The 23,160-nt window shown below is 33.5% G+C and overlaps 2 protein-coding genes across 7 annotated transcripts in view; one reads left to right on the plus strand and one right to left on the minus strand.

Annotated features, from left to right (window-relative positions):
* LOC147836458 (uncharacterized) overlaps positions 1-23,160 on the plus strand; it is a 455,522-nt gene that overhangs the window by 231,632 nt on the left and 200,730 nt on the right. The window lies entirely within an intron of this gene.
* Positions 1-23,160, minus strand: part of cntn3b (contactin 3b) — a 136,656-nt gene that overhangs the window by 15,875 nt on the left and 97,621 nt on the right. Inside the window, exons 14-19 of one of the 2 annotated variants that reach the window (XR_015494061.1) lie at positions 16,501-16,618; positions 12,984-13,142; positions 10,485-10,634; positions 8,433-8,503; positions 5,814-6,067; positions 2,375-2,484 (exon numbers count right to left, since the gene is read on the minus strand). Coding sequence is in view for 1 of the 2 variants with exons in the window: in XM_087257904.1 (XP_087114030.1) it covers positions 2,375-2,484; positions 5,814-6,048; positions 8,433-8,503; positions 10,485-10,634; positions 12,984-13,142; positions 16,501-16,618 (843 nt within the window). In the remaining variant the exon portion in view is untranslated. The remainder of the gene's footprint in view (positions 1-2,374; positions 2,485-5,813; positions 6,068-8,432; positions 8,504-10,484; positions 10,635-12,983; positions 13,143-16,500; positions 16,619-23,160) is intronic. The other variant, XM_087257904.1, reaches the window with a different exon arrangement.

Here is a 23,160-nt window from a genome sequence, read left to right on the forward strand (position 1 = left end):
GGAAAACATGACATTCAGCGTGGCCAATAACGGGAAGACAATATGAATCAAACCTCATATTTGAGGACATTTACAAAGGATTCACCCTCTATTTTTTAATGAGTTATTCATTGATTGATTCATTCATTGATTGATTCATTCATTGATTGATTGATTGATTGATTCATTCATTCATTCATTCATTCATTCATTCATTAATTCATTCATTCATTCATTCATTCATTCATCCATTCATTCATTTTCCTTCAACTTTGTCCCTTTATTCATCAAGGGTCGCCACAGCGGAATGAACCGCCAACTTATCCAGCATATGTTTTACACAGTGGATGGCCTTCCAGCTGCAACCCAATATTGGGAACCATCTATACACACTCATCCACACACATACACTATGGCCAATTTAGTTCATTCAATTCACCAATAGCGCATGTCTTTGAACTTTGGAGGAGATCGGAGCACTTGGAGAAAACCAACCCCAACACAGAGAGAACATGCAAACTCCACACAGAAATGCCAACTAGCCCAGCCGCGACCGAACCAGTGACCTTTTTGCTGTAAGGTGACAGTGCTAACCACTGAGCAGCCATGTCACCTGCTATTGATTTATTTAATCAAATTGAGATTTTCACAAATAATAATATAATAATATTAAAATGTTAGACTGCAGCATATTAAACATGTCTAGTAAAGGGTGTAATTAGACTGTATAAAAATAATGGTTGCCTTAAATTTTTAAACTGAATCAAATTAACCTTACGATATATTATGTTAAACTGACTTAAAACAGCTTGGATAACTTAAGTTAGAACATTAACTTAATTTAATAAGTTACAATGAACTAAAAAAAACATGCTGTTATGACTAATTGGTCATATTTTTTATAATGTAGTTATAAAGTAACTAGATAATGCAATCAAATTAATTATACAAGGAAAAAGGGTAAAATATTATTTTTTTTAAATAATTTAATTAAAGTCACCTATAATGTACTTGCTGTAAGTACTGTTTATATATATTCAACAGTTCTGTAGAAATCGATATCGGGAAACAGATAAGGTGCTACACTTTAACATGCTCAAACGATTTATTAAGTAAGAAATTAATAATAATATATGGTATATATCAGTGGTGTCCACACTCGGTCCTGGAGGGCCGGTGTCCTGCTGACTTTAGCTCCAACTTATTTCAACACACCTGCCAGGAAGTTTCTAGTATATCTAGTAAGAGCTTGACTAGCCAGTTCAAGTGTTTTTGATTAGGGTTGGAGCTAAACTCTCCAGGACACCGGCCCTCCAGGACCCTCCTTGAGTTTGGACACCCCTGGTATAAATGGAATATAGTTTCATTTTTTAAGGGGGAAAAGTTTCATGTTATAATACTCTAATATTTAACTTTTTAAAAAATATATGTAAATATTTCAATAAAGCTAAAAGGCCCTGTTTGACCTAAAATTAAAGAATTTAAATAATTAAAATTTAATTTCAATTGTCCATGTGTATTTATTTATTTATTTATTTATTTGGTCTGTGAGATTTATAGGATGTTTTAGCATTGAGATAGGTAATGAATTTTTCTCAAAGCCCTGACAACGTTTGCTTTCCAATGTATAACATCATATTCAGCATGAATGGAGCTGCCAAACATCAGTGGATTTTGGGACCATGTCCCACCATTAGCTCCTAATTGTAGTTTTTATGTGCAAAAAGTAAATTATTGTAGCAGTCCTTTTTTCCTCATTACAAGTTGAGTTTCTTTTTTCATGTGTCACACTAATGATCAATCTACAGGTTATTTAGTGCAACAAGACAGTCTTTAGTTTGAAATGTCTGAGTTTTTCAGTTTGACAGTAAATCAGGTTTTAATGGCAAGAGTTCTTGTTGGGACGAAAGTAACACTGTAGACAAACCTTATATTTTACTTCCACATTAGAGTTTGCAGTATTCAGAGTTAAATGTTCTTTAAAAAATAATGCATTTTGCCAATGATAAAAAAAAAAATATTCAAAATTGTTGAAAACTATATCAGCTACATTTCCCTACTGTTTTCAATAGCTCAGCTTCTAGTGAACTTGACAACAAAGTATTTAAATTTTAATGCAAACAAAACATTTTAAAAGTAAAAAAAACGCTAAACAGACTAAATCATTTGCATTAGCGAACTGTTGGACCTCACTTGCAATCTTAAAACTCCAGTATAGAGTTTTCATCCAGTCATTGAACAAACCAGCGGCTCTATCTAAACACTGCCATTCTCCATGTTTGAGGAGGCATGGGAGAGATCAGAAGCACTTTTAATAATTTCTCAAAATCTGTATTACCAAATGGAAAACGTAACAATAATCGCGGCGAACAAGAAATCAATATATGAATCAAACCTCATATCCGAGGACTCTTTCAGGAATTGATGCGATGGGCTCCCAGGTAACCTCAATGTCTGCAGCTGACAGGCTTTTTGCTGACACTTTCTCCGGCGCAATGCTTGGCACTGTGGAGGAAAAGAGAAACGCTGAGGCTCTTATTCAAAAAGCGCTTTACACAGGCGATGAAGTAAAATTGGATTAAGTCGGAAAACCAAGCCCGGGTCTCACCTGAGAAAGAAAGCCCTACTTCATTTCAATGGGAACTGTGACTGACAGAGAAGGAGACAATCTGCTGGGCAAATTCAATTAACACTCCAGCACGCGATATAGGCCTGTAAGTGTCGAGCGGGATTTGTTGTAACCTATAGCCGCAGTAACTAATTTAAGGTTGTCATTGGCAGCTTGAACGAGGTGGGAGGGGCCAAAGCTGTCTCAATCAACTTATTCCATCATTCTCATTCAAGGTCACACCTGTATGTGTGAAGGGAGGGAAGCGAGAGTGTTTGAGGACGTGAAGGGACTGCTGCTGAGTCTGAGAGTTTAACTCCATGGGCTGTGCATCGCTGACTGACCTGCATTAGTATGTATGGCTGATTAGGTCAGTAAGCAGACTATTAGGCTTACAAGTAGGATTAGCTATGCTTTTGGTATTGTTTTCTGTTGTAAATGTTTGCTTTTTGTTGTTGAAAATCACAGTGTAGTAAATTAAATTAACAATCGTAAGGATGATGTTTGAGTCTGATCAGATCAGATTCACAAAAGTGATTTCAAATATATACAAAGAATAATAAATGGTTGCAAAATGTCTACTTTAGTGTTCCAAAATATTTTAGGGAAAGTAAAACGTCAAAATTATCTTCCACCATCATTCAGCATATACATTTTTTTATTTATATAAAATAATAGAGGATCATACTAAATTTCTATTGTAAATATTTTCATTTTTTGTTGGAAATCACAGAGTAGCAGATGAAATTAGCAATTGCATTGGTCAAGGATAAAATGTTTTAGTCTGATCAGATCAGATTTACAAAAGTAATTTTATTTACATTCAATCATTCATTTTCCTTCGGCTGAGTCTATTATTTACCAGAGGTCACCACAGCAGAATGAACCGCCAGATATTCCAGCATATGTTTTACGCAGCGGGTGCCCTTCCAGCCGCAACCCATTACTGGGAAACATCCATACACTCTCGCATTCATACACAAAAGGAGAACATGCAAACTCCACATAGAAATCCCAAGTGGCCCAGCTAGGACTCGAACTAGTGACCTTCTTGCTGTGAGGCTATAGTGCTAACAACTGAGCTACCTTTCTGTTAAATTTTATTTACATACAAATAATATTAAATGCTTGCAAAATAGTCTACTTTAGTGTTTCAAAATACTTTGGTGAAAATAAAATGTTAAAATTATCTTGCACCATCATTCAGCATAGAATTTTTTTACATATAGAATAGAATAAATGATCATACTAAATTGTTTTATATTTTAAACTAATCAAACATACAGTATTGATGGGAAATAGGTAAATGGTTTTAAAGGATAGTGACTAAGTATAAATAGAAAATGAATAATGCATGACAGCAATTTATTTATTTTTTGTCAAATAAATCATGCAGGTCACATTCTAATATACTATGTCATTGCTATTATAATGTACTGTAGCGTCTGTGTACTGTGCTTTTTCATGCTTGAAAACCTTTTACCCAGAAAGTGTATTATTCAGTTTTCAAACTATATGAAAATTGCAAAATGTATAAAAATAGAAAACAATTTGTTTTCTTATAGGATTTGAAGTATATCTGAAATTAAAATATCAGTAATACTGATACATTTTACATGTAGCCACATAGTAATACCATATCAACAGCATATCAACTAAAGGTACTTTCACACCTGTGGATCGATTCTTTTGTTCTGAAACAGATAATAAAATTGTAAAAATGTTGCACATTGTTCTTGCTGCAGTTCACTTTCAAGCGGAAAAGTTTCTAAATGTACCATAAGAGTTAAAACAAGTCATGTGCGAGTAAACCCTTGTCACATTGGTCACAGTTTCACAGACACCCACAGTTATCGTCACCAAATATAAATCAGAAGTAAGACTTTCTCACATAGCAGTTCTCTTATGCATTTTAGGCTTTACATTATAGAAAGAAGTAACAGATAAGATTGCTGTTTGGTCAATTTTCTTAACGGATACACAGGTCTTGTTAATAGCTAACATGCTTTCACTTTTCGTATTTCACATGAAACGCACATTTACCGGTTGGAATGACATCATAATGACATCATAATGACTCATAATTCTCTCTTCATATAGCCATATATGCCTATTACTTATCAATTACTTATCTAAAATACACTATGATATAGCCTGGTTGGGATCGTTTTGATTTCTCACTATAATTGATTCGCTCTAGAGTTTGTTTTAATCGAATGGAGACCACCTTATTCAGGTGATCTGGGAGTGATTGTTTTGCTGCAGATCCGAGCATGAGTGCTGCATTCACATATGCCAAACAAACCACGCTAACTGGGGAAATGTGCCAGGTTACGAAACAAAAGTCTAGGTGTGAAAGCACCCTTAAACCACTTACAACAAGCCTTCAATACTACTACTACTACTACTACTACTACTACTACTGATAATAATAATAATAATAATAATGATAATAATAATAATAATAATAATAATAATAATAATAATAATAATAATAATAATAATAATAAATATTATTGGTTAATTTAATTAGTTATTTTGTTTTGTTGAGAGTAAACAAAAATAGTTTAGCTTTTATACAGTTTTTATTATTTAGGTCATCTAGCATAATAGGTTTTATAACGAAGATCTTGTCAGACTTACAATATTAAGCACACGAATTAAAGTATCACATCACAACTCCAAATTATTACTGAATTGCCGTTTTAAAACTTTATAAATATTAATAATAATAATAATAATAATAAGGTCAAAATTAATATGGGTGAAATTACCCATAATAAATTAGACATTATTTAAAAATATGTCAAATGAAAATAAGCAGCCAATTGGTCAAATAAAGTAGTTTGAATAATATTGGCAATGTTTAAAGATTTAATATTCCAATGTATTAATATTTTGGGGTTGTGATGTGTTACTTTGATTACTTTACTAAATAAGTCTGACAAGATTTTTTTCTATAAAAGCTATTATGCTGGAGGACTTAAATAATGAAACAGTGTATAACATCTATTTTTTGTTTACTCTCAACAAAACAAATTAATTAATATAATTAATTTAATTAATAATGTATAAAAAATAAATGAAGTCAAAAATCTATTACTACTTTTATTCTTTGATGTTTGAAACCCACTTTCATCTTTCCGTCTGACCCAAATATGGCATTAAAATCCATATAAGTAATTATCTTTTTTAATGAGGAAAACATTTGAAAACACTACTGTACCTTCCTCTGCGGAGAACACAGTTGCAATAGTGCTGAAAGGTCCTTCTCCGCGGTTGTTGAAGGCTCCCACTTTGACATTGAATGGTGAGAATGGCGGGATGGTGTCATTGCGGAAAACATAGCGGGTGAGGCTGGGTGCTGAAATCACCACACGGGTCCAAGTCACCATTCCCACTGGCCGGAAAGCAATGATATAACCAAAACCCTCTCCGTTCTGCAACTCCTCTGGAACAGGCTTAGAGTGGAACACAAAACTATAGTGATATTAAAACAAATTGAGGTCAACAAACCAACTGACCCACATGACAACAGGGCTTTATTAGCACTTAGCCTAAGAGCTCTTCCTCTCAAGACATTTTTTTTAAAATTATTATTATGCATGCCGTTTTTATGGCCTTAAATTTGTAGAATAAATTCTTTAAAAAAACTGCTGCATTGTTACAGCACCAATATAGTTCTAATATGGACAAACCTATCTGCTTACTTAATTTTTTTTTAAATTCAGTGGTTATGTTAATCTATGTTTTAGCCAAATTTGGGTTAAAATAACCACATTTGTAGGCTACAGTAAATTTTACTTTCAAGTTATTTAGCTCAAAAGGAAACATTTTTTCTTTTTCTTTTGTTTTAAATAAATAAAAAAATTAAAAAATATGAAATGTTTTAAAAACCATCCACATTTACATATCTGCTTAAACAACCAGTAGTTTCTGCTTAAACAACCAGGCCAGTATTTGTCACCTTATTAGTAGGGCCAAACAGAATCTGCGGACATTTTTTTCTCTTTCTCTGTGCAGAATTTTGTAAAAAATCTAATGATTTACTGTGTATAGCATTATTTTGGAAGTAACACAACTAAAACTTAAACAACTAAAACTTTTAAACTTTTACTTCATGTTTAAATTGCAAATTCAAATAAATCCACTCGGAAATCAAAGCAAGTCTATCATATAATACACAGTGCTCAGCAAAATATGACTACACCCAGTTTTAAAAAATAAATATTTGTATCCATTTCTCAGTAAATATGATTAATACTCTATATATTGGTGCATTTGGAAGATTTATTAAACATATATTTATTAAAATAATATTTTAGTCACAGAACACCTTTAGAAATGGAAAGATAATGCATTTAAATTTATGCAAATTACTGCAAAAATATACAAACTACAATATTTCAACAAAATTGTAGATATGTTTTGTTTCTCTTGATTTTTGCTAAAAGACAAAAAGACAGAATATATAACAAACTCTATTGTATATAAATCAGATGAAAATTTTCATATTAGTCAATAATGTTACTGAAATTAAATAGTAAACTACTTATTAGTGAACAGTGTAGGGAAGGTCATGCTTTATCAGCACTGGTTTATACTGTATGCAGAATTTGCTTTGTGTGTATGATGCATCTCCACTATTGGTAAGGTTATGGGAAGTAAATCCACACTTTGCTAAAGAAGCATTAACCACCACTTGAGCAACAACAACACTACCATGTATTCCACCATTATTGTGTGTTTGTTCATGCTTAACTCTAATATACATGACATCATCGTTTTCACAGACTTTTGTTTTCAAGTGTTTAACAGTTGCTTTTTTTAAAAACTTGCACTGTTTGAAACATGTTTTCAGCAACAGATGAAAATCAGCCCTTGTGGCTAACTCTGGGTTATTTACAGTTTTACTGTTGATTAATGAACATTGTCCCTGTTAAATAAAATAAATGTACTTTTCCAGTCCCCTGAACATCATAGTTGTGTAAACGAACAGGGAAAATGCTTACAATTATTTTGATTTTGGCTGGAATCATTGTCTTGTAAACAGCCAGTCAAAGTACAACAGCTGAGATAAAAAGTAAATTTAATTAAGATTTAAGGTTTAACCGGAAATTTGGGTTTGTCCATAATTGAACCAACTTTGGGCAACACAGCATTTTTAGAGTATATGTGAAAGATTCAAAGGACTCCAGTTGTCAGCTTAAAGAAGGAAAACTGTTATAAATATGATATAAGATTATTGAAAATAATAATAATTTTATGTACATGTAATGCACAGTGTATACACATATTCTATACTCAAAAGTGCATTAGTTAACCAGCAGTACAAATTTTTTTTTTTTACAGTTTGAATTATTCCACTTTTGCTGAAATTGCACAACTTCAGTCACTTTTGGAAGGGTAGAGTTGCAGAATATGATGTAAAATTGGTTTTCCGAAACACATTAGCATTTAAGTTAGCATAAATACACCAAATCACCACTACAGCTCCCTGAAAGGCTTTGAAATTTCAAATGAAAGCATTTCTAAAGGTATTTCTTACGCCTGACAGCAAATGAATGTCAGACATTTCCCTTGCTGAAGCCCTATTTCCTCCATGATGTATCTGAATAGAATGAAGCCTATCTGCGAGTGAAATAAACTTTAAAGAAAGTCTCTGGCCCTCAGCTGACTTTCATTTGGAGCAGAAGTATTAAAGCTAGCAGTCCGGAGGCCAGAAGGGGATGGGTCTTGGTGTGGGCCGCAATCATAAAATGGCTACATTTCATTCTACACAATTAAGCACCGGCATTTAGCCCAGGCTGGCCGAGGGAGCAGTAAAATCTGACAAATGACTTACCTCCCATGTTATCACTAATTCTGATTTGGTGCCTCCTCCGCCTCCAACATCAGTGGGAGCAGCGTCAGGCACTGCAGGCAAAAACCCAAAGAAGAGATTAAAACGCCGCCGGCACAGCTCTGATTGGGATTTTTTTTACTGCATGTTTGAGCATCAAAAGTGTATTTAATTTTTCATCACATAAAAGACTTAAAACTATCTCTTTCACTTCTTAATGGGTGAGATACTGCAGGTGGAATATTGATTTTTCATGCACCTCTTAGTTTTGAGATTTTGAGCTTTTTAGCATTTCATAAATCATTTAGCATTTCATAAGTCCAATGAAAGGAGAAGTCTAAAATACATGTGTGTATACCTATTTCTTTTGTTGTGCTTTGTCAGTTTAAATTTGTAGATTTTTAATTCTAGTGTATACACTGTAAAATTTAAGTCAGTACCAAAAAAAAAAAAACATAATACATATTTTCTTTCATTTTTTTGTTCACTCAACTTTTGAAAACATCAGCTGCACTGACCTTAAATTATTTGGCAGTCATACAAAAAAAAAATCATTAAATAAATTTAGTTGGGTTAACATAAGATTAGTAGTTCTGGAGAGGTGAACTACTCTGTAACAAACAAATTTAAGTTGTGCCAACTGAAATAGTTTGGTCTGCAGAACTAGTATGCCTGAAGTTGAGTGAACAATATATATATATAAAATTTCCTTTAGTTATTTTCCTCATGTATTCAACATTTTTTTTCACCTTTAGTTGATAGGACAGCAGAGGGTAAAGACAGTAAAACATGGGGAGAGGAGAGAGAGGAAGGATCGTCATATAGGACCTTGAGGCAGGAATCGAATTGGGGTCGCCGTGAATGTGCCATTTGTCAACGTACTAACCACTCCATTATTGGCACTGCCCCGACATGTACTCAACTTTTGAAAACATCAGTTGCACTGACTTAAAATGTCTAAAGTTGACTGAAAAAAAACTCTTGTTATCTTGTAACTCTTGGAAATTGGTAATAAGAAATAATAAATTGTCAGAACAAACAAACATTGTTCAGTTGAAAAATCAGAAAGGCATGCTTTACATGTGAAGCATTACACAGCATTTTTCCCTGTTTGTCCTGGCATGTTTTGATAATTGTCTTGTTTACCGTTATTGTTGTTTTACCTCCTGTCCTGTTTCTAATTCTGTGTCTAATACATGTTTTGTTAACATGTATCTCTGTTTTTGTTTTGTTTGTTTTTTTCAACTGAGCCATGTTTGTTTGTTCTGATAATGTCTTCTAAGTATCAATTTTTTAAAAGATTTTTTTTTTTTTTGTTCACACAACTTTAGACATTTTAGGTCAGTACAACTGATGTTTTCAAAAGTTGAGTGAACAAGAAAAAGTGAAAGGAGATAAGGATTTTTTTAGTTGTACTGACTTAAATTTTTTATAGTGTATTTAAAAAAACATTATCAAAATGTGTTTCATAAAACAATTGTTTGATTTAAGTCATTTCAAAGGCACATAAATATTTATTTATTTATTTTAAATCAGAGGTATGTGTTAATATGTAATTTGTTTGGTTATATACAGCATTTTATTTTAAAAAAAATGAAATGTGATTTTTTTTTCTGGCTGTTTGCAGTATTTGATAAATTATGCAGTGATAATAATAATAAAAAAAGATTACCGAAAATGAAACAAGGATTTGAACATGACTTCATTATGTGTTTGGGATTTTTTTGCTAGAAATGTATGCAAATGTGCGCATATTTAATGAACTAATCAAGTCATTTGCATATGTGAACATAACATCTTAGAAAACTGACATATGAAAATAACTAGATGTTAATATTTTACCCCATTCACCTGCAGTGTCTTGCTTTAAAGCATTCATCAGATATTTGTGAAAAAAAGAAAGCAGGTTTGCGTATTGCATGTGAAATAAAAGTGATGGATGTGACGGATAAAGGGAGAAGGGAGGAGGTATGGGCTGCTTTAGCGCTTTCCATTTGAATGACTGTGTGAAATAAGGCAGTGAGATTGAAGAGAGTCTACCGCTGGTTTACTCACTGGAATCTTCAGTTCTGATCTTGGTAGATGGAGGACTGGGTTCTCCCATTCCAACACTGTTACTGGCCAACACTCTGAACTCATATTCCACCCAAGCGTTCAAACCCACTACCGTCGCAGTCAGAGTGTTTCCATTGATCACCTCAGGAACTGAACAGCAAAACACAATAAAAATATACTGAAGTAAAATAGGTTTATAATGAAGCATTACTATTATTTAAACATCATTTTATTGTATATAACTGATTTATATACAGTGGAGAAAATACTGTAAGTATTGAACATGTAATGTTTTTTCCTGGGATTAATATTATTTAAAGGAGCTGTTAACATGGAATTGAACCAGCTTTTGGTAAAAACCCAAGCAATGCAAAATTCATTCATTCATTCATTTTCGGCTTAGTCCCTTTATTAATCCAGAGTCACCACAGCGGAATGAACCGCCACGTTATTATGCAGCGGATGCCCTTCCAACCGCAACCCATCTTTGGGAAACATCCACACACACTCATTCACACTCATACACTAAGGATAATTTAGCTTACCCAATTCACCTGTACCTCATGTTTTTGGACTGAGGGGGAAACCAAAGCATCCGGAGGGAACATACTCGAACGCAGGGAGAGCATACAAACTCTACACAGAAACACCAACTGACTCAGCCGAGGCTCGAACCAGTGACCTTTTTGCTGTGAGGCTACACTACCTACTGCGCCACTGTGTCGCCGCAATGCAAGCATCAAACATAAAATCTGATCTTTACTTTGTATTTTCTATTTGATTCAAGTCAGGTGATTGGCTGGGCCATTCGACAGCTTGATTTTCTTTCTCTGAAATCTGTTGAAAGTTTCTTTGGCTGTGTTTGGATCATTGTCTTACTGAAATGTCCACCCTGGTTTCATCTTCATCATCCTTCTAATGTAGGAGTAAAGAAGTTAGTATTAATTTACAATGAAGAAGGGCAGAGGCTTGCTGAATAACTACTGTGAAATTTCAGCTGCTGTCTGGTCTTTCACTGCATTTCTACACCTCCCTTTCTTCATGTGTTCAATACTTTTTTCATGTGTCATTTCATTTAATTACACATAACTTCAGTTGTAAACTAATTAGATTTTTTTTTTCTTTGCATATATAGATTTCTTAGGTTGCTTTTTTAAAATTCAAGTCAACAGCACCTTTAAAACTGTTTTCTGAGAAAAATGGCAATGTGTTCAATACGTATTTTCCCTGCTGTAGCTTGTATTATGTAACTATTATGTTTTGTTTTAATGCAATTTTTTATGTTAATATCAATTTTAGTATTTTACATGTTCGTTTTGTATGTCTGTCTTTATATGAATACTTCAATTATTTTTATAAACAACAACAATCAAACATGTCTACATTGTTTCAGATCTTTCTGTATTTTAAGGATAAAAAAAAAAATTAAAATGAGATATGGAGACGCAGTCGCGCAGTGGTTCGAACAATCGCCTCACAGCAAGAAGGTTGCTGGTTTGAGCCTCGGCTGGGTCAGCTGGCGTTTCTGTGTGGAGTTTGCATGTTCTCCCGTGTCGGTGTGGGTTTCAACTGGGTGCTTCGGTTTCCCCCACAAGTCCAAAGATATGTGCTATAGGGGAATTGGGCAGGCTAAATTGGCTGTAGTGCATGTGTGTGAATGAGTGTGTATGGGTGTTTCCCAGAGATAGGTTGCTGCTGGAAGGGTATCCGCTGCGTAAAACATATGTTGGATAAGTTGGCGGTTCATTCTGCTGTGGTGACCCCAGATTAATAAAGTGACTAAGCCGAAAAGAACATTTCTGAATGAATAATTAACACTTATTTCAAGTTATAAAAATATTTAAGTTATATGGTTTTACTTGACTGATACAGTGTTTCCCAACCCTGTTCCTGGAGGCACACTGATATTTTGGAAGTATATATTCTGGAAGTCTCCCTAATTTCACCCAGTCATTTCAGGTTTTGGAGTTTCTTCTAATGTTCTTATGAGTTGATTCAGTTGTGTTTGATGAGGAAAGGGTTGAAAAGTGTACTGTTGGTGTGCCTTGAGGAACAAGGTTGGGAAACACTGGACTAATAGCCCTGATAATAATAGACAATCATTACCTGTTAATCGAGACAGTAAAAAGAAAATGGTAGTTAATTTATTGGTCTCTCATATGCTGACCACTGAATTCAAAGCAGCTTTCTATTTGTATTTTTATTTATTTATAAAGCAAATGGCTTTACAATCAAAAAAGACCAAAAGGTATAAGAGTCAAACGAAAAAAAAAAAAAAACATATAAAAACACAAAGCAGCTACTGACATAACAATTCCTGACATGACAAAATCACAGACAAAAAACAAGGCAGCCAACAAACAAGACAAAACAGGTAACACTGTAGACTAAGGCTTAGGAAATTAGCAAGTTAATGACTTTAATTTAAATAGTGAAGACAGTTCTGATAGAGGTTGGCAGTTTGTTCCACATTGCACATATCAGTGGTGTCGGAAGTACCTGTGTCGACAGCTTGCCAGCCAACAGTAAAGGGAGTCCTGCCCTGGATGGCGTATCCAGTAATAGGACTTCCATTGTCCTGGCCGGGGCTCCAGGACAGCTGGGCAGTGCTGTCTGTGACCTCCTCGACCACCACCAGATCTGGAGGACTGGGGGGACCTGACTCCATCACACCGCCCAGAAGGAATTCAATTCATTAGGAGAGTTTGATTATACTCTGCATCTGCTCAAACATTAAATTCGGCCCATGCATCCTGCATATTGATGAAACTCTCTCACTATTTGTCTGAGAGTGCTGTTAGAAACGACAAGTACTTTGTGTTGGAGCATGCTTTGTGAGTTTAAACAAGGCCAACATAGTGTGTCCACTAATATTGACAGTTTGGGACTCTTTATAAACATGAGCAACTGTGGAGGCTGTGGAAAAGCTGTTTAACTTTTTAATTTAAAGCTATTTATATATATATATATATATATATATATATATATATATATATATATATATATATATATATATATATATATATATATATATATATATATATATATATATATATATATATATATATATATATATATATATATATATATATATATATATATATATATTTTTATATATATATATATATATATATATATATATATATATATATATATATATATATATATATATATATATATATATATATTTAAAGTGATATATTGTCTAGGTTGGTGTTGTATATCACGGTGCTAAAACTTTGTAATAAACTGCCAGAACATTTTCTGTTATTTTCCAGACTTATTTCTCTATATGTTATTTCTTATACATTATATTATTTCAAACTGTTAAAATGTCAATAAAAGTAACTTAAAATAAAATTTGATAGAGCAGAGATCAACATCCCATAATGCAATTCACAACTGTAAATAAACAGAAAACACTTTTGAATCACAAAATATGTTTGTATATAGATTTTATCTTTTGTATTACAACTTGGATACTAACATAAAATTAATCAACTATAACCTCCTGTTTCACAAGGGTATAAATACACTCACCAGCCACTTTATTAGGTAGACCTTACAAGTACTGGGTTGGACCCACTTTTGTCTTCAGAACTGCCTTAGTCCTTCATGGCATTGATTCAACAAGATACTAGAAATATCAGAGATTTTGGTCCATGTTTTACCATGATAGCATCACACAGTTGCTGCAGATTTTTCAGCAGCACATCCATGATGTGAATCTCCTGTTCCATCACATCCCAAAGGTGCTTTATTAGATTGAGTTCTGGTGACTGTGGAGGTCATTTGAGTACAGTGAACTCATTGTCATGCTCAAGAAACCAGTCTGCTTTGTGCTTTGTGACATGGTGCGTTATCTTGCTGGAAGTAGCCATCAGAAGACATGGTCAGCAACAATACTCAGGTAGGTTGTGATATTTACATGAGGAATGGGCTCAAAGTGTGCCAAGAAATTATTCCACACACCATTACACCACGATCACCAGCCTGAACCGTTAATACAAGGCAGGATGGATCCATGTCTTCATGTTGTTTACTCATCAGACCAGGCAATGTTTTTCCAATCTTCTCTTGTCCTATTTTGGTGAGCCTGTGCGAATTGTAGCCTCAGTTTCCTGTTCTTAGCTGTCAGGAGTGGCACCTGGTGTGGTCTTTTCCTGCTGTAGCCCATCCGTCTCAAAGTTCAACATGTTGTGTGTTCAGAGATGCTCTTCTGCATACCTCCGTTGTAACAAGTGGTTATTCGAATTATTGTTGCCTTTCTATCAGCTTGAATAAGTCTGGCCATTCTCCTCTGACCTCTGGCATCAACAAGGTATTTTCGGTCACAGGACTGCCGCTCATTGGATATTTTCTCTTTTTCAGACCATTCTTTGTAAACCCTAGACATGGTTGTGTGTGAAAATCCAAGTAGATTAGCAGTTTCTGAAATACTTAGACCGGCACATTTCTTCCCCATTCTGATGCTTAGTTTCAACTTCAGGAGATTGTCTTGACTATGTCTATATGCCTAAATACCTAATACCTAAGTACCTAATAAAATGGCCAATGAGTGTATGACGATGTGTCTAAATAGTATAAAAACAATAAATATGTCTTATATCATAGATTTTTAAATAGGAAAGTTTCCACAGGGTGGCAGAAATGAAACGAAATGCGCAAAATTAAACCTCAATCATGATTTCCATACAAATTCAAATACTGTAAAGCAGGTCGCACACCAGAAGCGCCGCTCAGCGCCGCGACACGGCGCGTACATGACAGTTTAAAGTATCACACACCAGACGCGCACATTCAAATAATATTTAACATGAAACTAATCAGATGGCGCTCTGTGGCGCGGCTGAAAAATGAACTGCGTCCTGAGCCGCCGCCGAGAGCCGCCGACTTGCGGCGCTGCTGTGTGTATCCTGATAGAAACCTATGTTTAGAATTCTAAAATACATGGCGCTGTGTGGCGCTGCGCGGCGCGCCGCCGAGCGGCGCTTCTGGTGTGCGACCTGCTTAATTCTACTTGAGCAGAAAATTAACTTGAGGTGAAAAACATCCCACAAGTAAAACTACAGCAAGTGACAGGGTGCTCCGCATATGGTGTGAACCCAGCATTACAATGTAAACTTCACAGCTAATGTTTACTATTGTAATATTTGCATTGTTTGTAAACTAAAACAACCTCATGTGGATTTTGTACCTCTGCATCTGCGTCTCAATTTGATGCAGCACAGGTACATGGAGGCAACCTTTATGACTGGAATCAAATACACTGCTTTCCACCAAGGCAACCCAGGGTTCCGCAATACGATTGAGTAAACTAGCAGTGGGTGGTGTTATACAGACCAAACAAACACTGAAATTTTGACCCAGAAATCACATTTTCAACAAAGAATAACAGACTGCATTGTTCCTTTTTCGATAAAAAAATACGTTCAAGTTCATCAGCAAACATATTATGGTATTTTTTTATGCTTTAAAAGATTCAAAAACTTATATAAAACACATTTAAACAATAAAGACATTTCTATCTCAGCCTTATTTGCTCAAATTTACCAAGGATGACACTATTAGTGTAGGCCACTGTATGTGTGTATGCTTGCATACGCGCGACTAAATGATTCACATTTCTGCTCCAAATAATTCTCTGCCATTTAAATGTTTTCTCTTCATTTGCACTGCATTCTGGGGCCCGTCGTGCTGCTTAGCCGATGTGTAAATGAGCCAATTAAAGACATCCTCTATGATAAACAACTCCTCTCCAAACACCTGGGACAGAAGTGTGATGTGAAATGGCCATGAATACCAATGTGACTCACAAAAAAAAAGAACGCAGCAGGCTCCATAAAACATCCCAAGTGACACATTTAGCACTGTGTGAACTCTTGCAACATTAGCAGTGGCCTTATGTTGAAATACACACCTCGTGAGGAGCTCTTCAACGGTTGTAAATATATGTATATCAACAGGTGAATATGGTGCATGTGGATGTATACAATGGCGTAAGATTTGTTCCTACCTTTAACAACCAATATTGCGTCAGCAGACAAGCTCTCGACGTCGGTGTCAACAAGACAAACGTATTTCCCTCCGTGATTGAGCTGGATGTTTCTAATCATAAGATCACCAGAAAAGCTCTGTTGGAGACACAGTAGAAAAGGGTTGTAATAATGAATTGTTTATGCTGTTACAACATGCATTTTCATTCATAACATGATTCATGAATCACATTATAACCTCTATATTTGGGACGTGTGATATTAAATTGTGGCAGTATGTGCTCAAATTAATGAAAGGGTGTTTCAGACAGGTACTATGAAAGAGGAAGGACACGTACTCTTTTGTAAATGTTAGTAAGCACAGGTCAGAATAAGCATTTTGATCATTTTTGCACAAATATATGTTATAATGAATTTAAATGGAATGTTGTTTTACCCATTATTTATTTATTTATTTATTTCATTTTTATTGATTTAAACACATTATATATGTTTGATATATTTATAAGCTCGACCAATAAGACTTTCAGAAAATATCAAAATACAGATGAAGTCAAAAATTAATAGCCCTCCTGTAACATTTTTATTCATTTTAAAAAAATATTTCCAAATAATGTTTAACAGACCAATATATATATATATATATATATATATATATATATATATATATATATATATATATATATATACATACACACACACACACACACACATATATATACAGTTGAAGTCAGAATTATTAGCCCCCGTTTTTTTTTTTTTTTTTTTTTTCAATTTCGGAAAGAAAATTTGTTTGTTCTGCAGGTCAGTGGTTCCCAACCTTTTCCTTATTTTTACATTAATACACAGGAATTTATATTTTTAAACTAATAAATGTTTTTTTTTCATCTGTGTATGAATATACACTGTATAACAAAGTCACTGTCAATTTTAATATGATTTTTTTCACAAAAGCAAATTTTTCTAACACAAAGCTAATATCCACCTTGGGGTTGCATGCTTTTGACTAATGATGGAATGTGAACAAGCACTTTGCCGCGCGATAGCCAGCAAATCTCTGTAGCAGAAGAATATGGTGCCCTTCATTCTCACACAGTAGCGCAAATAATCTCTAGCTTGTACGTATGACGAGCTTTAATGAAGTTTACGGCTTTTACAACTGTTGCCAGTGTGTCACTAAGGTCTCTGGACTGGCAAGTGCTTGGTGATGGATCATACAGTGGAAAATAACACATTGCAGGCTTTTTTCCATCAAACGGCTGTTAAATCCCTTATTTCTATCCATCATTGCAGTAGTCCCAACCATGCAGCAAGTGATGAAATTTCCATACGGCAGATTGTATGTAGGATGTGAGGTAAGAATCGACAGCCATAAAAATATCTTGACATGTAGTTGTTGTGGGTAAATTGGTAGACATGAGTAGGTTCTGTTTCAACTCCTCTCCGTCAACATACTGTACAGGCGGGTTTGATTAGTTCCTCTGCAACATTATGCAGCTTTTTAGCCTTGACAATCAACAGCGAACAGTCAAACGAAGCTTTAGTGGCCTTTTGCAAATCACTACCTGCTCTTTCGAATGCTTTTCTGATCTCTGTCGATCTTTTTAACAGAGCCATCTGTTTTTTTCTCTCTCTTAAAGAATTCCTGATCTTTACTTATTGTCTCTGGATGCTTTGTTTTTCTGGTGTCTTTTAATTTTGCTTGGTTTCATGCTGTTGTTTGCCAGTTTGTCACCACAAATGACACATTCTGTCCTTCAATAAAACCAAAATTTAAATAGGTTTTTGTCATACGGTCTGTCATTTTTCTTTGCACACTGAATAATCACTGCATTTACGTTTCTCTGCCATTTTTGTTTGGATTTTGCCTTTACGACATGTTGACAAGCACATTACGCGAGTGAGCAAAATTTAAATAATTATTTATATAAGGTATTTTTTTTATTTTTTTATTATTATGTTGGAATTTTAAGCATATTTAAATTTTTTTTTTTTGGTACTTAAAAATACATATATAAAAAAAAAAAATCAGACATACTCTGACAAATTTCCTTGCTCTGTTAATCATCATTTGGGAAATATTAAAAAAAAATTAATTAATTAAAAAAATCAAAGTGGGCTAATAATTCTGACTTCAACTTTCATTTTAGATTATTTTATATATTTTCTATATATACCTTTTAGTTTGGCTGTAATAAAATCAGTTAGAAAACAAAACAAATTAAATAAAAAATGAAGGTTATTATCTTATTTATTGGTTATTAAATAAATGTTATTATTTATTTATGTATTTATTTATTTATTTTTCAATTGTCTATGGACCTTATTCTTTGCTTACGAGTGGGCGCAGTCATTTCAATCTTTTTGGCTTGAGACTTCCAATCTCATTCACTTCCATTGATTTTTAGATGGTAAAAACAGCTTGCTTGATGTTGCAAACTGATATTTTCTTATTCTATTTTTCTGCTTTGTCTGTATTGTCATGAAAGCACTTGTTTGTAGAGCAAGTAGTTTGACCATTTTCTGCCGTTTATTATTCGTAGTCATTTCTTTTAAAACAATCGCAAAAACGAGCGCACTTCCGCATTTTAGAATAAGGTCAATAGTACAATACACTGTTATCCAATAACCTGCCAAATTATCATAACTTGTATTCAACATAATTAGTTAAGCCTTTAAATTGCACTTTAGGCTGAATACTAGTGTGGGAAATATTTTGAATTTTGACATATAACATGGTTATCCGCAAAAACAAATCTATCACAGGCAAGAAAAAAAAATAAAAAATCAGATTTGGGGCACTTTGAGCTGCAGTGCTAATGTAGGTTGAGCAATCAAAGGGCCAACAGGAATAAGTGTCTACTGTCTGGTGTGCTTATGTAATTATCACCTAAATCAAGCTGAGGCAGGCAGATTTCTGCAAACACAGACACTCTTCCCACACTTTCAAACCAGCTACAGTGCTTTGGGATACAAGTAGACCTAAATAACCAGTGTCTGTCTGTGAGTGGCCTGCAGGATTCATTCAGATCCAGCTCATGAAAACACACAAAAGCTCATGAAAACCCACACCCACTGCAGCTAATTGGCAAGACAATGCTAATCACTTCACAGTTATGTAAAGCAGAACCAGGTAAAATGTGCAAAGCAAAAGCAAGAGTCAAGTGAGAGTCACTATTGTATCAGAAAAGCACATAAATCCAAGTCGTCATTTATGGTATCTTTTTAAAATTGTAAATAAACACACTTACAGCACAAATTGTGCTTAAATTGAATTAATAATATTAAATATGAAAATAGAAAAATAAATAGCATTTATGAAATAAAAATAAAAATAAAAACAATAAAGTAATTCCAAAATTTAATAGTATTAAAATAAAAAAAAAATATATAAAAACATGTTTTTTGTTTTTAAATGTCCCTTACCTTTGTAGTTCTGATGTGGTTAAAATAAATAAACAAATATTTATTTATTTAATATTTTTTTGTAAATATTAAGTCAACTAAAATTAAAAAATATCTCTAAATCTTATGTTGTTAAAATAAATGATCAGATATTTTTATTTATTTATGCATTTATTTATTTGTTTATTTATTTATTTAACACATTTTTATAAATAATAAATGTAACTAATATTTAGATACCCCACATCCATATCTCTATAGTTCTCATGTTGTTAAAAACAACCTATTTTATGGTTACATTTAAAAAAAATATTTATTTAATAAATAAATTAATATATTTTTATAATTAATATTTTTCACTAATATTTAGATAAATTTCCACCTATCCATATCTCTGTAGTTCTCATGTGGTTAAAAAAATTAAGAAATATTGATTTTTAAAATCTAAATATTAAAATACAAATATAAATATATTTTTCATTTTTAAACAGTTTTTTTTTAATAACACAATAATTGAACTACAGTAAAATTAACTTGAAAGTTAGTTAAAGATGAATTTAAATATATATTTGCCAACACAGTTTACCTCTGTGCTTCTCTGGCGTTCAAATAAAATATACCCAGACATTCATTCCAGCAAAATCCAGGATATCACACTAATGTCTCCAGTGGTCTGCATACAAACCCCAAACCACAGATCACTGCTCTACAATAATACTACATGAAGGAGTCTGACAATCTCCACACTCAAAAACCTCTCAGTCAGGCTCAATTCAAATGGCTAGAAAATGCCTCAAACTGAATCAATACCAATACAAGAGCCTGTTCTGTGGTTTGGACTTGCAGTTATTGGATGGAAAGACTATGAGGGGCTGATGTTTAATTATGGTAATGCGCTCATCAGGGGCTAGCGTAATCTTTGGGACCAGAGAAAGTGTGAATCCATGAAAGGCATATCTCATTATAATCCACATCTGCATATGTCAATGTCATTGTAATTGCCCTTGAGAAAAGACCCGTTTATGAACTTTACATTAGCTGGAATCACACAGCAGTGAAAAACAGGGTTTAACTGTAGGTTTGAGGGAACTGGAATTAGATTATGAACGTAGGTGTGAATGGTGTTTAAAAGAAGTATAAATGAGTACACCCCATTTTAAAAATTAACATTTTATAATCCATTTCTCAGTTAATATAGGTAATAGATATTGGTGTGTTGGAACAAAACAGATTTATTAAGCAGATACATTTATTATAATATAAATATAAAAATGATATATTTAAATTCATATTATATAATAAAACATTTTTAAAAATTCAGCAAAATCTTACGTTTTTGTTTCTTAAGATTTTTTCTAATATATATATATATATATATATATATATATATATATATATATATATATATATATATATATATATATATATATATATATATGTTTTATGTATATTGTACTATTTTATATATATATATTGTAGCAAAATTAACTTTTATTTAGTTTATGACCGAGTAATTATTATTTATTAATATTCCGAATTACCTTATTGTTAATTTGAAAAAATAAATATAACTAGACACCAAATCTACCTCAGTCCCACACACTATTAAGGATCACCAAGATTATAAAAACACCTTTTTCATCAGGGGCACACAGCTTAACGCATTACTAAATTCCTGGATTTAGTGGGTATTTCTCTCTTTTGCGTGAGTTTCTCTGATGCGCTGGAGGATGGAGTCCTTTGGTGTCCTTTCTTGATGCGTGAAGCTTGTGAAGCAGATCGGAGGATACACGAGGCGCAAACTTTAAACTGAGTTTACTTTGCCAGAAAAATAAGAAAAACATGGACTCAGACGAGTCACTAGGATACAGAAATGTGGTCTGCCCCCTCAAAGGGGGCACTTCTGGAGAGCTTTTTTCAGACATTTTTCTGCCCAGATCTCTGTGCATATAAGTTATTTTGTTAGATAAGCTCCAGATTTAGCTTCAGTACTGACTAATCTAATGTATTTGCACAAATATATTATTATAAAGCATCCAATAGAGAAATATTAATTATACATGTATATAATATGTATATGTAATATTTGTTTTGAAAACTAATATTTCTCATACTATTTAAAAAAAAAATGAAATTAGTAATAAAATTATAAAAATATTCAAATTTAAATATATATAATGTAATATGAAAAAAGATAAGAAAAAATAGAAAAACAGAACTTTTTTTATTTGCTTAATTTATTGACTCATACTAATACATTTTTTAAAATATAATAACATAATAACATACACTCAACGGCCAGTTTATTAGATACACCTGTCCAACTGCTCGTTAACTTAAATTTCTAATCAGCCAATTAAATGACAACAACTCAATGCATTTAGGCTTGTAGAAATGGTCAAGAGGATCTGCTGCAGTTCAAACTGTGCAACAGAATGGGGAAGAAACGTGAATTAAGTGACTTTGAACATGATGGTTCAAAACTCAAATAATCACTTGTTACAACCGAGGTATGCAGAAGAGCATCTCTGAATGCACAAGACATCCAACCTTGAGACGAATGGGCTACAGCAGCAGAAGACCACACAGAGTGCCACTCTTGTCAGCTAAGAACAGGAAACTAAGTCTACAATTTGTACAGGCTCACCAAATTTAGACAATAGAAAACTGGAAAAAAGCTGAAATCAAGAGTCTTGATTTCTATTGCGATATTCGGATGGCGGGGTCAGAATTTGGCATCATAAACATAAAAGCATTGGTTCCATCCTGCCTGACCATGTCCATCCCTTTATGACCACAGTGTAACCATCTTCAGTTGGCAACTTCCAGCAGGATAACGCACCATGTGATAAAGCGCAAATAATCTCAGACTGGTTTCTTGAACATGACAATGAGTTCACTGTACTCAAATGACCTCCACAGTCACCAGACCCTAATCCAATAGAGCACCTTTGGAATTTCGTGGAACGGGAGATTCGCATCATGTATGTGCAGCTGACAAATCTGTCAATATGGACCAAAATCACTGAGAAATATTTCCAGTACCTTGTTGAATCTATGCCATGAAGGATTAAGGCAGTTCTGAAGGCAAATGGGGGTCCAACCCAGTACTTGTAAGGTGTACCTAATAAAGTGGCCGGTGACTATGTAATATAATATAATATAATATTTACTGTTAAATTACTTATCTTAATTTTTAAAAGCTGCATATTATTCAGTTTCAATTCCCATCTGACTAAAGAAATATCTTAACCAAAAGAAAAATTTCGATTCCA

Source organism: Danio rerio, chromosome 6, assembly GCF_052040795.2.
Source record: "Danio rerio strain M-AB ecotype USA chromosome 6, GRCz13ab, whole genome shotgun sequence".
In the NCBI taxonomy this organism is placed as follows: domain Eukaryota; kingdom Metazoa; phylum Chordata; class Actinopteri; order Cypriniformes; family Danionidae; genus Danio; species Danio rerio.